At 41.2% G+C, this 15,355-nt stretch overlaps 2 protein-coding genes across 7 annotated transcripts in view; one reads left to right on the top strand and one right to left on the bottom strand.

The window, feature by feature from the left end:
• Positions 1 to 98: 98 nt before the first annotated feature.
• Positions 99 to 10,140, bottom strand: LOC115791655 (U2 snRNP-associated SURP motif-containing protein). 5 transcript variants are annotated; one of them, XM_030745818.1, is made up of 25 exons: positions 10,001 to 10,140; positions 9,220 to 9,264; positions 8,917 to 9,008; positions 8,689 to 8,800; positions 8,034 to 8,140; positions 7,815 to 7,882; positions 7,600 to 7,697; positions 7,435 to 7,499; positions 7,189 to 7,354; positions 6,895 to 7,094; positions 5,791 to 5,834; positions 3,923 to 4,027; positions 3,768 to 3,834; positions 3,480 to 3,649; positions 3,234 to 3,396; positions 3,049 to 3,128; positions 2,866 to 2,953; positions 2,632 to 2,760; positions 2,330 to 2,519; positions 1,990 to 2,070; positions 1,850 to 1,913; positions 1,603 to 1,753; positions 1,287 to 1,397; positions 504 to 676; positions 99 to 422 (listed from the first exon to the last, which is right to left on the bottom strand). In XM_030745818.1, the coding sequence occupies exons 3-25, from the start codon at positions 8,992 to 8,994 to the stop codon at positions 302 to 304; spliced, it is 2,631 nt and encodes an 876-aa protein (XP_030601678.1). In that variant the 5' UTR covers positions 8,995 to 9,008; positions 9,220 to 9,264; positions 10,001 to 10,140; the 3' UTR covers positions 99 to 301. The 5 variants fall into 5 exon arrangements, with proteins under 5 accessions (XP_030601678.1, XP_030601677.1, XP_030601676.1 ...); XM_030745817.1 differs by lacking the exon at positions 10,001 to 10,140 and adding an exon at positions 9,869 to 9,995; XM_030745816.1 differs by lacking the exon at positions 10,001 to 10,140 and adding an exon at positions 9,678 to 9,830.
• A 4,606-nt stretch (positions 10,141 to 14,746) lies between these two features.
• Positions 14,747 to 15,355, top strand: part of lrch2 (leucine-rich repeats and calponin homology (CH) domain containing 2) — a 33,250-nt gene continuing 32,641 nt past the window's right edge. The window contains exon 1 of one of the 2 annotated variants that reach the window (XM_030746335.1): positions 14,747 to 15,048. In XM_030746335.1, coding sequence (XP_030602195.1) covers positions 14,808 to 15,048 — 241 coding nt within the window. In that variant the 5' untranslated portion in view covers positions 14,747 to 14,807. The remainder of the gene's footprint in view (positions 15,049 to 15,355) is intronic. The other variant, XM_030746337.1, reaches the window with a different exon arrangement.

The following is a 15,355-nucleotide window of genomic DNA, read 5'->3' on the forward strand; positions in this document are numbered from 1 at the left end:
AATCATTGCCAACAACTCAAAATATTTTGATGCTTGTCTCTACCAATCACGTCCTCCACAAACACTATCACCAAAGGTGATTTATTTAGTGTCAGAACTTTACAGCAAAACTTTTATTTTAAACCAAACATTAAAACAAAAATAAATATAATTACAGTGTTCATTCTTCATCATATAAAAGTGTAATGAATCTTGCATGGAGTGTTTTAGTTATGACTGAGAGCAGACACGTTGGTCTGTTTGAAGGAGCTCTGCAGAAGTGAGTAACCCGTGGACACCAGGAGGCCGCTGCAGAGCAGAGTCAGTGTTTGCTCTTCTTTGCTTTCTTGTGGGAGCGATGCGGTGACCGTGACCTGGATTTGCCGGCCTTGCGGTCTGGAGATGGTGATCGGGAACGTTTGGACCATTTGGGAGACCTCATCCTGATAAATAGAACATAACAAAATGACTTGTAGGTAACACCCAGGATGAATGCTGCTACAAAAATCTCACAGTTCACTTGCTTTAAAGGAGAGATGCTCCTTGATTTCCGGGGCTGGTGTCCAGAGTCATTACTACGCCTTCTTTCCCCATCTTCATTTCTTTTGCTCTTTTCTTTGCTCCTCCTGTCATCCTTTGACCTCTCTTTAGATTTTGATATTGATCTCTCATTCTTCTCTTCATCTTTTTGAAACTCCTACAGTAGACAGCAAACACATCCCAATAAATTGGTAGTTATGCATCTTAAGATTTAACTCACCAATCTACTCAGTCAGGTTTAATGGGAGTGTCTTTCCAAGGGGTCCGGTGTAACAAATATAACCAGCCTGAAACATTTAAACTAACAAGGAAAGAAAGTAACTTTTTTCTGTACGGCATTAAAATGCAGAATTATTAAAAATCAGTCAAACTGCTACACTAGAACAGTAGAAGCCAAACAGAACTTTAAACATTTCTCACTTAAGTACTGAATATAAAACAATACTACAAAAAGGAAATTGTGCATGATCAAATAAAAACCACCAACAGCTTGGTAACAAATTAACATGCAGCTATAACTCCTTACCAATAGATGGTGCAAGCTAGACAGAAATCTGCAACTCTAGCACTGCAACATCATCGTTTTAACTGTGACAGCCAACTATTTTGATATATACAATTATGCATTTTGCCCCATAATGTTCATTATTAAGGGAACTGCTTCTATTATACACCAGTGACTATTGCATTTTGCTTCAGGGTCTTATTCCTTCGCTGGTAAAATTGAACTTAAAGCCATACTAACAGAAGCGGCCCATCAACCCCACCTTCTGTAGCAGTTTGTTTCTGTAGTGCTCCACTTGTTGCTGTATGCTCATTCCAGACTTCTTCTGCCTTTTGCCAGACTCCAGCTCATCTTGGATCTTCATAACCTTTACCTGTGTTACAGAAAGCCAATCAGTTCTGAAAATTTATCAACTAGAGTTTAACCTATTTTCAAACACTGATGATGCAAAAAGTGTGGACTAAAGCTGTTTATTTCTGTCAAAGTAAATATTGAAGTGGGGGGGGGGGGTCTTAAAGTAAAGCGTTTTCAGCAAATCTAACTTGTACAAAGATGCTTTTGAACAAATGTTGACTTGCCTCCAGCTCTCTCAGCCTTTTCCTTTTGCTTTCAGACATCTGAAAACTTCTGAGCGAGCTCTGAAAAACTGCACTGTCATAGTTTGACAGACTGCAGGAATCCGCACTACTGTCACTCTCCGAGTCTTCGTCTCCATCTTGTGAGTTGCCACTATTGACAGGAAAGAGACCCATTTGACCACAGTCTTTTCTTTATCACAAATGTCCACAGGAGGTGATGCACTGATGTCAGATGCTCAGGCCTTACCTGACATTCGCTTCATCATCACTGTCTTGCTCCGCCACGGTGTCCCACTTAGATTCAGACTTTGCTACGAGAGATAAGAGAACAATAAGCAAGATGATAGGGGCAGACTAATGGTACAGCAACATCCTGACATGTTTTACCTTGCGAAAACATCCCAGTATCACTCATGTTCTCCCACTTAGACAAAGGCACACTTGCGAGAGGAACACTGCCTTCATCCACTAAGGAGATAAAACAGTAACAGGGTTAGGGCAAGGACATGTCATCCTCGAAATGCTTCGAGTTAGATCACGATAACAGTTTGTCTGCTTTTTAACGATGGCCAAACGTAGCACAAATCTGTTCCTACTGAGATCAAAATACACACTCATTACTACATCAGTGTATTGATGCATCAGCTAGGTGGACACACCAAACTGCAGACTTGTGTTTAAAGAGAAAAAAAAAAAAAAAGCACTATTAATATTGCTGTGGACTCACAAGGCATCCCGTCAATGTCATCAGCGGTGACCCCTAATGGAACACCATCTATGTCATCAACGGGGACCCCATCCAGAGGGTCCCAGCCCATAGGGCAGCCATCCAGGTCATCCACAGGAGTTCTGTCCAAAGGTACGCCATCTATAGGTGTGCTGTCCATTGGTGCACCATCAATATCACAGGATACTTCCTGCAAAGAGACAAAGAAATATATTTACATCAATTTATATATTTTTTTTTAACATGAAGGGCTGCCCATACCGTTTAAGTGGCAGTAATGAGGGGATAAATATTCAGCTCACCTCTGCAATCTCTGTCGGCTCCTCCCCTGCTTTAGCAAACCCAAGAAAGACATTTTGAAGGTGGATTAGATAAGGCTCTGGGTAAATGGCCCAATCCTCCCATGCTCGAAAACAACTCATGACCTTTTGCTGTGGAGAGAGAGAGAGAGAGAGAGAGCGCGCACATGAAAATGTTGTGTCGTCCTATTTTTGGTAAATGTCCTTGTGCAAAAGGCAAACAAAAGCCACGATTACCTTAAACAGCTCCGCCTGGAGCCTGGCTTGTATGTTTTTGTGCGCCGTGTTAAGGTCTCCAAATATCTGCGGTAGCTTTGTTTCAAAACTAGAAAGACGAGAGAAAAACTTTAAGATGGTCAGATGAAGGAGAAATGATATATCATCAGATTGTTGATACCGAACTGAGGGAAAGTCTCTTACTATTTCCGATAATACGAGGCACCGGCTACTTTGGCACATGAATTGTGCAAGATGTCTGACACAAGATACAATCTAGCAATCTGTGGGATCAAGGGGAAAACAGAAAAGCTCAATATGACTTGGATATTTTAGCTTTACAGACATTCTGTGTAACATTGTTTATATAAAGACATAAAGCAAACTGCCATCTTCTGAAGGGACGTCTGGAGCAAGGAGAACGAGTCGGAGACGTGTCCCACTACTTCCTCTGCTGCGTCTGCTCGGTCTAGACAGAACAGCATGGCATTGGCAACATCGTCTCTGCTCGGAGTGAGCTCCTTAAGCAACATCTCCAGTCGCTGTCTGTGTCTGAAAGATGTTTACAGAAGGATAATATTCAGTTTGACTGAAGTTACAAGCATGAATGCCGCCATGTCCGCTGGATGACTTACTCAGCTCTGAGCTGCCCTTTCTTCACCTCCTCCTCATGGGAAACATCATCTTCTACCTCTGCTCTTTCTTCGCCCCTCTGAGAGTAGCTGTTTAAAGAGGGGGGTCTCCACAAAGAGCCTCCTCGGAACATGCGAAAATCTGACGTCCTCCACTCTGTCGGGGATTCTCCCTGCAGTATGGATGAAAATCAGACCAAAAAAAATAAAAAGATACTTGAATCTGCATGACCCACTTCTCATAATGGAATCACAGGTTTGAGCTGCAGTTTTTCAGAAACGTAGACATACCTGAAGAATGGAGAACAGTCTCCAGCGATAGTACACATGATCTTGGCTTTTGTTGTCAAAAAGGAACCTGAGACAATAACAAATACAGAAATTAATAATTTAACGCACTTTTCTCTAAATTAAGACCAACACGAGTCCAAGTACAGCACACCTACCTGTAATCTGGATTGTTTTTCTCTTTGTTCATGATTATGGCTTCAAACACGGGACCTTCACGTACCACAAACTCTATCATCCTGTGAATAAGGAACAACAGATTCCTGTGGGGACAGAGGGGTGTATCAGAGCAAGGTTTAAGTCAAAACTCCCAATGCTGTATAATCACATTATACTGTGCTACAGCATGCCCAAATTTAATAAAAAAAAGACTGCCCATGTGGCACTGCACACAGACATATCAGTGTATTTTAATATTCCTAGGTAGAGCGCGTCTAATGAAAGGAGAAGAAACGACACAAACCACCACATCTGTTCATGACTCATGCTGTAAGAATTAAAGCCCCAATCTAAAATTTAACATTAGCCATTAATCATGAAGATTCAAAACACCAAACACATCCAGAGGCTGTATTACATTTCACCTCTGTAAGGCTTTTGTAAAATAAATAAAGAGGCCGGGCTCACCTACAAAATGAATTAATGACTGTTGAATATTGCTATATCAAAATGTCTGGAAAAGATATATCAAGTGGTTACCGTAGACTGGGGCTGCAGTCTCGAAACCTGTTTGAACTTGAGCGTGTGTTCGTCCAAAGTTGTGTCTGATCTACCGCTTCAGTTACACTTTCTCATTACTCTCTACTCTGACCTGAGGCAGCAGCTGGCTTGATTCATGGCACACTGAGCAAGTATTAAATCTACATGCCTTCTAGCTGTATCGTCTGCAGTGTCTCAGCCTACCCATGGGAAACACAGGGCTCGGGTGTTGGTATAAAATACAGGAAGCCAACAGATATTTACATCAACTACTGCAATTCAATGTTTAACAGTAACACTAACTTACGGCAGGAACAAGATTATGTTTGATGGATTTTTACAAACTAAAACAGGGAAATACAGGGGTCTGCATGTAAACCTCAAGCCATCAGGACCGTTGACATGTGTGAGGAAAAACCTAACTCTGCCCTTAAAAAGCGATTACATTTGGCCGATCTCCCCCTCAAGATTCCTGTGCACCTTTGGGCCGCTTCCAGTGCAGGTGCTTCTTTTAGCTCAATCCATAGTCCTGTTCTGACCACCTGCAAGTGCCCACATGCGATGGACCGCAATCTTTTGCAGAGAGAAAGCATCAACTTCTGTGTCAAACGGGTCTGATTTTTATGTTGAGGATTGTCATTGGTGATGAGAGCATTGACCAAAGTGGAAGGTTCCTCATTAGTGCACCCAAAAAAATCTGCCAAATCAAATGTGGAGAGCGATTTGCTTGGCGACCCCTTGTGAATTCGAGAGAAGCTAAAAGAAGCAGCTTCTTCCTCTTTTTTTTTTTTTTTGGAATATTGACAGGATTGTGTGCTGTGCATTGTGTACATGCACCACTGTGGGAAGACACACAGCACACCGAAGAGGCAACAGTGTTTATCTTGGCCATATCATCAAAGTCTTTGCGTGCTGCTGAAGGGTTGCAAGAGCAAATGGCCAGAACAGGTCTGAGCATGTAGCATTATTTAATAACAATAATAAAAAAAAAAAACAACACAGCAGCCTTGCTGGAAATGGTTTACTGCTTCCCAGGAAGACTTCCTACGAGGGGAAGGTGGCCAAATTTAGATTTTTATTTTTATAGGGAGGGTCATGGTGCTTTATGAGCACACCTCTGACAAATTGCAGATGTCAAAATATCCACCCACTTACAACAACTCGAAAATAGCTCGGGGGTTGTCAAGTGCAGCTCTTACAGCTCTAAGACCTGGGACTTCCTGCCTCATAGAATACATGTGGCTTAAAGAACAGTGCACCACAGCCTCTGTTCTATAACACTTGTGTTATAACTGCTGGTCAGCAATAGTAAGAAGAGTGTGTGTACCTTTCGGTTGGGATAACCACTTTGACTACGGCTTCGGACAGAGTCTGTTTGTGAAGTCAAACCAAATAGTGAAAACGTTAAAAAGTGAGTACTTGTACAGATGAAACACTGCAGGGTACATACAGCATAGAAAACGATGAGAGCATTCATAGTGAAAACACACAGTGAAACAGAGGGTGGCACAGCTGTAATCCTCCAGTAAATCACTGTAAAACACTAAACCATATATACAAGCTAAGCTGATTTGTTCATTGCCATATTCTTGTTATCTGGAACGACAGTGCAAGGATGTGATTAATATGACAGCTGAACCATAGACTGTATATAAAGGATGGTGTGGCTTATTGCTTTATGGTTTGACTACAGTTTAAGCCTCGAGTTGAGGCTTTTGGCTGTTGCCATTTTGATTGTTGTTAAAAGCAGATTTGAGGAAGGAGGTGGATTTAACAGAGCCTGAGGGCACTGAGGTAGTGATTTGTCAATCAGCAGGTAGCTTTACTATATTGTCTATTTTGCTCTAGATATGACCACAAGGTAAAAACTGTTTATGAAGCAGTATTAAATAGGACCTGAAATCATAGTTTGAGACTATAAATTAATTAGATTAAATTAAAATGCTGGGGTCATGAATCCAGAGGGAAATAGTGACATTTTCTAAAATACTTCTCTCTCTACTTCAATCAAATCAAAGGAGTTGCCCCTGCTGGCCATTAGAAAGAATGCAGGTTTAGGGCACTTTCCTTTTTTCTTTCATTTTAAAACTCACAGGCTACATCCATCTTTAATATACAGTTTGAAATTTAACAAACATGTTTATAATGATATAACTGACAGTTTTTTTTGGTTTACAAAGAAAAAAAAACAAAAGAACACATTCTGTGACAAATTATACTTTTGTTTCTTAGGCACAGATTTACCAGCTAGTGAGCCAGCTACTGAGCCATAGTTTAGTAAATTTAAATTAACAATAAGTACAAACATTGATTAATAAAAAAGGTTCAGCAAGTCAATTTTGCTTTAACTTTCTTGTTCCTAATCTGATACATCACCATCCAAATACAATAATTACTAATTAATACCAAGCACTTGTGGATGAGATTTTACCTTGTCAAGCTCTTTTTTAGACATGCCCAGTGGCTTGGTAAAGTCATTGCGGAAGCGATCCCTGGGCTGAGCATTGAAAGGAAGGCCAGATGGGGGCGGCGGTGTGGCTCTCACCCCCACCGGCGTGTAGAGAGGCTGAGGTGGAATACGAGCTGGTTTTCCCCATCCCAGCTTCATCTCAAAACCCATAATCACTTTACCTACAAGGCAAAACATACATTTGTGCCACACAACCATACAGTAAGAAGAACGGCTATGATATATAGCAGAAGTATTTCTACGAGTCAGCTGTACCGTCAAGCGCAGCCAAGGCTCGCTCTGCATCTTTCCGTGTCATGAAAGCCACGAATGCTCTGTTTGAGGTTCTGCAGCGCTCCTCGTCTGTTCGGGGCCACATAATCTTCACACTGGCCAGGGGACCATACTTACAAAACTCTTTACAGAGCATCTCTTCATTCATCTGAAAAGTAAGAAAAATGAAAAGTGAGGGTCGTACATGAGGAGAACGCTGAACCGATCCAGGTCGGTGTGTGCCGTTACCTTCGGGCTTATGCAGTTAATGTAGAGGTTAGTGGTGGTTGGCACTGTTAGGTCATCATATAACACTGTAGGGTGGAGAAGGTTGATGTTAGCACAATTTGAAAGCTGGCAAATCTTTCAACTAATGATGAAACAGTGATATAAAAAAAAAAAAAAGGCTTTTACTTGATCGTCCTGATAATGGCAAGTCCAAATCTCCATGTACTCCTCCACCGGAGTCATTTTTCTTCCTTTTATGTCTCTCTTCACGTTCTTCTTGTATTCTGCAATTTTTTCCACATGTGAAAACAGGCTTAAGATACACAAATTTCATGGAAACGTGACCTCTAGCACAAACACACACACACAAAAAAAATCTAACTTATAAACAAACAACTTACAGCTTAAGTTCTTCTTTGAACAGTTCGAGATTACTCTTCTTCTTCTCTTCTGTCTTCCTTTTATATGTCTGTTAAACGAACAGGTGGTTATTAAAACTGAATGACTTTACATTTCAAATCAAACACTGAAAGCTAAGCGTGACAGGACAGTATTTTTCATTAACACTTAAATCTGTAATTATAGATTTACATTAAAAAAAAATAAATAAATAAACTTACAGACTTTTTGCTTTCAGCAGAGACAGATGAGACATGCTGAGACACAGGGATGAACTTGGTCGCAGGCTGGTAGAGCTTATTTTTCTTGACCTCTGCTGCTTCCTCCTCTGCAAAGATTTAAGGCAACCCCCCCCAAAAATGACTGATTTATTTATGTAGTTTTCCATAGTATATGTAAAGTAGTATGTGTATTGTTTATGTAACTGTCATCACTATTACGTGACCCTCAGCAGGATATCTGAACAGCTTCTGGGCATTGGTCCCAAGAACAATTCATATAAACTCACTGCCTTTAGGTTTTTCTGCTGATAAGAGCTAAATGGGAGGTCTGTTCATTAAATATTAATTTGAGAAACTATTCAGAATTGGGAGAGATTTTACTTTAAAAAAAAAAATCACTTATAATAGACTGAACCGATCCCAGAGCTTCCAGAGTCATTGAATTTTATTAAAGCATTCAGAACATATGGGCCCTGAAAAATCAGGATGGTGAACTATTTCACTGCTGAGTCGGGTACTCTGTTCATTATTATTTTAAACAGGTAACTCGCAATTCAGCTTGGTCCTGCCATCCCATGCTGAAAGAGAAGAACATAACTGCGATGTGGCTGGATCATATTATATGACGGTTGTTGTGAAAGTTCCAGCTGCTCACCTTTAGTTGCATTCACAATACCTCCACGGACAAAAGTTTTCACTCTACTTTTCTCGCTGGTCTCAAACGAAGCCAAAAACTCTTCAAACACCTCTGCTGCTTTTTCTTCCTCCTAGCCAGACAGGAAACAAGCAAACACATGCACTGTTTGTATTTATTCCTTACCTTTACATGGATTTATTTCATCCATATATTAAAAAAAAACACATTGTCCCAAACCCCCAGTACCTTTTTTTTGAGCTCCTCTTGTTCTTTCTTTGTGAGTGTTTTCATTGGAGGGGCTGGTTTTCCCTTTCTGTCTGCCATGCTCACAAACAATCCTAAACATGGGTGGAAAAGTTCATGTTAAAATGCACTTCCACTGGTAGCTTAGAAGCAATTTCAGATGTCTAAAAATGCCTAACATCCTTGAAAGCAGTTTGCAGCATGTGCATGCTCAGATGACAACAATACATCTTCATAGAGCTCCCTGATCCTCTGGGCCCACAACAGACATGCACTAAAGGGCAAAGTCATCTGGAGTCATCTTACCTATTTTGTGTCACTTATGGCATCCTCTCTTTGGTCAGATACGGACTATTGAGGAGGAAAACAGACCATTAATTGCCAAATAAGAGAAACAACACACACAAAAATCTAGTGCTACTCATCACTACCCACACACAGTGCTAACCTATGGTCACAGGGGGTGGACACTTGGGGTGTTTACAAGCCTCAAGTTAGATGGTTAAAGCCAATAAGATGAAGTGCATTAAATAAAGAGGCTCTTTAAACAACAAATGCACGGCCCTCTAACACGGAAGCTGCTCAGGTCCATCTGGAGCAAAAATAAACGTGTTTAAAAGGCCTGGACAAAACACAGGCTACCACTTCACTTTGCTAATGTTAGCTAACGAATGATGAGCTAACCCAGTTTTAACCTTCACATGAGTAACGCCAGAGCTGATCTTTCCCCCATCAGCCAAGATCCTAATAATTCAGCAACTCACACAGATTCGCATCGTTCATAATCGCTAACATCTCCTCGGTGCTAACACTCACAGAGAGATCAGACACTCTTAGCTAGCTAACATAACTGTCTTTTTATGATGGTCTGAAACGCCGCAAAGCGCCGACTGACCGCGCAGGACAAACGTTAAGCCACAGCGCACGCACACAGCTCGACAAAACCGCAACTTACAACGTGTGTTGAGCTACTGCTTCACAATTTGTTTGCAACTGACAAGTGTTTTCGATCACATCACGCTATCACGAAGCGAGTGGAGCTCCTCAGTGGGAACGCCTGCTCGGCTCGGCTCTGCTTGGTCCGCACCTTTTTAAAGGAGTCCGTCTCTCTCTGCGCTCATACCCGCCTTTATTACGGACACTTCTCGGTCATGTCCCTTTCTTTCATTTGCTCGCTGCTACAGTTTTGCCTCCTCACGCCCAGGTGTGTTGTGGTCACCTGCCGGAGGGGTTTTCATGAATGTGAGACTGAACTTTTTTTTTTTTTAAAGTTTGGGGTTTAAACAGGTTTGATTGTGGTGGGAAAAAAACACCTTTATTAACCCTCGACAGCACAGCTTGTCTTTGGGGAACAGAAAGTGTTTGTTTTTTTTTGTCCAGTGCGTGTGAACTTAAATGATACCAGCTAATCAGAGTGTTTTTTAAAAAAAAAGTATACCAAATTTAGGCCGATTAGATTATCAAGCCTGATTTGAAAGCAGGACATCCTTTTCAGACACATGGTCACAGGAGCGCATGGTGAGAGAAGAAGATAAAAATATTTGCCCTAGTTATCATATCTAAAATGACAAACTGTAAATAAAAATACAGGTGTGTATTAGAAAGTATTAGAAAGGGGTTTATGAAGTTTTTCTTTTATTTTGCATGTTCAGAAATTCAGTTATTCTTTTCATTTCCTCAGGGCAATGTTGTGCAATAAGGTGTACTTCTTCAGGGAGACTTTATAGGGTTAGGGTACCTTAGGTAAGGTAACCCTACCCTACCTTTCAAAAACGTGGTACCCCCACCTTGTCTTTCATTTGACAGACATGCCAGTGGTGACATGCTGGCTGCTCTGCAAACGGGACTGCACTGAGACTGGGATGACAAAAAGCGACCACATGCATTTGTATGCATTCAGGTCCCTAACTGCACAAACTCTGCAAATCCAAAAAAGAAAGCAAGTGGAGAGGATGAACCAGTGGTGGGATATCTCAAAAGCATGAAGAGAAGAGGAAGATGCAGGGATCCACAGCTCCATCCCAAAACCACTTGGACAATACATCACACTGGCCAACAATATGTGACAACGAGGGAAGATGCAGGGTTCATCAAAAGTGATGTGAAGTGTAATGTGCACCTCTGTTTACAGCACAGAAGAACTTGATATTTCACACAGGGTGACGACAGCAATGTCTCACAACATGAGACTCAATATGACGACACTGGGCAACACGAACCTAAGCTTATATCAAGTCATATATGTTTCAAGTGTTTTTCAATTCTTTGTTTCACAATTTGTTGACATTTTTGGAAGATTTTCTGATGTTTTTATTGCTCTAACAGTTGTCTTATGAACTATGAAAAATAATTTTCTCTGTTATTTTGTACCATTGTTGTACAATGTTGCCCCTAACCATCAAAAAATATCTTGGACTTGGGGTGTGTCAAGTATAAAAAAAGTTTTTTGTTTTTTTTATGTTGGCAATAAGATTTCCCAAAGTGAATCAGTAAGTAATGCTGAATAATTTTCAGCATTTACCATCAAAATGTGTGCAGCAGAGGCTGAAAGTGCCAGAGGCTGTCCACTTTTGAACATCAGTGGACAAAAGTGTGTGTTGTTCCTCAAATTCCTCTTTTCAGTCACTTGTCTGATTATATATAACATGTCTGATGGAAAATATTGAGGTATATAAAATAACAAAATCGTGCAAATAATAAAAATTATACTAAAATGATAATAAATAGGCACAAATGTTTGGTGGGCCATAGCCAACTTGTGTACATACAATGTGTATATGTATGCACGCAGAATAGTTTTAAATGGAGACCATCACAATACGCAGTTTTACTGAAACCTTTAATGTATCTGATATTAAATGGAAAATGAAGCAGTGAGAGCTTGTTCTTTTTTTTAAAAAAAAATAAGGATAATACTCTAAGGTAAGTGTCTGCGGACACACACACACACACACCTGCTGTTGTCTCTTTTCTGTCTGTCTCCCAATCTCCTCCTTTTTCTCCTTTCAGCATCACTTCTGCCTGTTGCACCTGTTCACAGTCTCACTCCTGGATGAGTGTTAAAACAAAAATTAGTGCACAAGCAGAGCTCAGAGAACTTTCCTCAGAATAAAAGCATGCTTTTCAGATGTGTCCACTAAAAAAAAAAAAGAGTAAACACATTTTTCTTGCCAATAAATAAAAAAATAATAGAAAATAAAAAATAATAATAATGGTGGTGGCAAAAAGTATTCCCTGGACACTTTTCTTCTTCAGGTGTGAGGTGCAGCAGGCCTGGTTTAGGTTAGAACAAACCAAAGTTTCAGGTCCCAAACTCACTGCGATTGTGAGCTGCTGCAAAGCTTTCATTAAAATTGGATGTCCCTGTTTTTCCACTTTCCTTTTTCACTTTGGAAGTATTGTATGTGCAATAGCTAGTTGAGTTTGAGAGCAAGCTATACAGTATATATATATACTTTTAATTATCATGGGTCTGACTGAAGGAGAAGCCTTAATAGGACCTTTGAGGTGGATATAGTGAAGCTTTTGAGCCAAACTACATTTGAGCTGTCTGTAGATGTGCTTGGTCCACACCAGAGGTCAAATAGGGGCTGACCTGAGGACCTTTGGGGCAGATGATGGTTGTTTTGGCTGACCTGAGGGGCCTTCAGCTTACATTAGCACCCTTCTATGACATTAGAGGGAAAATGAATTGCCCCATTAGGATCCGGATATAAAGGTGCTGTCATAAACTTGGAATATCATGAAAAAGTTGATTTATTTCAGTAATTCCATTTAAAAAAGCGAAACTTGTATATTATATTCATTCATTACACACAGACTGATATATTTCAAATGTTTGTTTCTTTTAATTTTGATGATTATAACTGACAACTAATCAAAACCCCAAATTAGAATATTGTGAAAAGGTTCAATATTGAAGACACCTGGTGCCACACTCTAATCAGCTAATTAGCTCAAAACACGTGCAACGGCCTTTAAATGGTCTCTCAGTCTAGTTCTGTAGGCTACACAATCATGGGGAAGACTGTTAACTTGACAGTTGTCCAGAAGACCACCTTTGACACTTTGCACAAGGAGGGTGAGACACAAAAGGTCATTGCTAAAGAGGCTGGCTGTTCACAGAGCTCTGTGTCCAAGCACATTAATAGAGAAGGGAAGGATCGATGTGGTAGAAAAAAGTGTACAAGCAATAGTGATAACTGCACCCTGGAGAGGATTGTGAAACAAAACCCATTCAAAAATGTGGGGGAGATTCACAAAGAGTGGACTGCAGCTGGAGTCAGTGCTTCAAGAACCACCACGCACAGACGTATGCAGACATGGGTTTCAGCTGTCACAGTCCTCGTGTCGAGCCACTCTTGAACAAGAGACAACATCAGAAGCGTCTCGCCTGGGCTAAAGACAAAAAGGACTGGACTGCTGCTGAGTGCTCCAAAGTTATGTTCTCTGATCAAAGTCAATTTTGCATTTCCTTTGGAAATCAAGGTCCCAGAGTCTGGAGGAAGAGAGGAGAGGCACAGAATCCACATTGCTTGAGGTCCAGTGTAAAGTTTCCACAGTCAGTGATGGTTTGGGGCACCATGTCATCTGCTGGTGTTGGTCCACTGAGTTTTCCGAGGTCCAAGGTCAATGCAGCCGTCTACCAGGAAGTTTTAGAGCACTTCATGCTTCCTGCTGCTGACCAACTTTATGGAGATGCAGATTTCATTTTCCAACAGGACTTGGCACCTGCACACAGTGCCAAAGCTACCAGTACCTGCTTTAAGGACCATGGTATCCCTGTTCTTAATTGGCCAGCAAACTCGCCTGACCTTAACCCCATAGAAAATCTGTGGGCTATTGTGAAGAGGAAGATGTGATACGCCAGACCCAACAATTCAGAAGAGCTGAAGGCCACTATCAGAGCTACCTGGGCTCTCATAACACCTGAGCAGTGCCACAGACTGATCGACTCCATGCCACGCTGCATTACTGCAGTAATCCAGGCAAAAGGAGCCCCAACTAAGTATTGAGTGCTGTACATGCTCATACTTTTCATGTTCATACTTTTCAGTTGGCCAACATTTGTAAAAATCCTTTTATTGTACTGGTCTTAAGTAATGTTCTAATTTTCTGAGGTAGTGAATTTGGGGTTTTCAGTAGTTGTCAGTTATAATCATCAAAATTAAAAGAAATAAACCTTTGAAATATATCAGTCTGTGTGTAATGAATGAATATAATATACAAGTTTCACTTTTTTAATGGAATTACTGAAATAAATCAACCTTTTCGTGATATTCTAATTTTTTGACCAGCACCTGTAATGCTGGATAAGTTTTCACAATGACTGCAGAGGATAATTATTTATCTCACTGTTCAGCCTGCTTTTGGCTATTTCCCAACTAGAGGCAGTACAACAGTAGATGATCTGTGTGTTCTAATGAGCAGCAGTGAATGTGTGCTGTACTCCAGAAGTAAAAATATTATTATTAGTAATATTATGTAGACTATCTGATTCTTTCATTTTTGGAGGGATATAGCACCCTAATTACACCAAATTTTGTTCTAATATATAACATTGATTATTCATAGTTTGTCACTAAATATCCACTGCACCAATTAGTGTGCTTCAAAGGCCCGTTAACCCTGTGCTACACTCGGTCTCCTGATTAAAGGTGTTTATTACCAGATGGAGAAAAAGGGTTAAAAGCCCAAAATGGCCACCATACCCCCTCATCATCACCAGTAGCAGCAGCAGCAGCACCACCGCCTCAGAAGCCCATCCCCTAGCGTCCGTGCCGGGAATGTAGCCTGTATGCGCATGGGCGGAGAAACTGCCGCTGTGCGCTGTTATTATTCTAAGAGTAATTTTTCTCCTCTTCTTCTTCTTCTTCTTTTTTCCCCCCACAAAAATGGCGTCTAGTCAGGGAGGTGTGGGAGCTGTCAGTGCTTTACAAACCCATCACTATCCCAGCGGACCTCACTGGAGCCCGGGCATCCCTCACTACCAGCACCAGCAGCAGCACCACACGGCCCGCAGCCTGGACCGGGCTCTGGAGGATGCCGTGTGCTCGGGGATACTGAACCTGAGCGGCAGGAAGCTGAGGGAGTACCCGGGGATGAGCTATGATCTGACCGATACAACACAAGCAGGTGGGTTGCTGTGCACGCATGGACTACAGGAAGCCACGCGACTCAGTCACTGAGCTTCATGCATAAAACGTACTCGTGGATGAATGCGCGTGTGAATGCAGCATGCCCGCATTGTGCATGGATTTTGTCTCGATTTTCTGGATACTCGCGCAATAACGTGTAAGTGACAATATTTAAAGGGGTATACCGTCCACTCTGCTGACTTCTGTAAATGCACATTTCCTACATCCTGGTTGTAATTACTGTCATATATCACTCCAGTGTAGTGCGCAAGGGTCTCGGCGGCTGTTTGTGTGGTTGTTTTGGT

This window comes from Archocentrus centrarchus, chromosome 14, assembly GCF_007364275.1.
Source record: "Archocentrus centrarchus isolate MPI-CPG fArcCen1 chromosome 14, fArcCen1, whole genome shotgun sequence".
Classification (NCBI taxonomy): domain Eukaryota; kingdom Metazoa; phylum Chordata; class Actinopteri; order Cichliformes; family Cichlidae; genus Archocentrus; species Archocentrus centrarchus.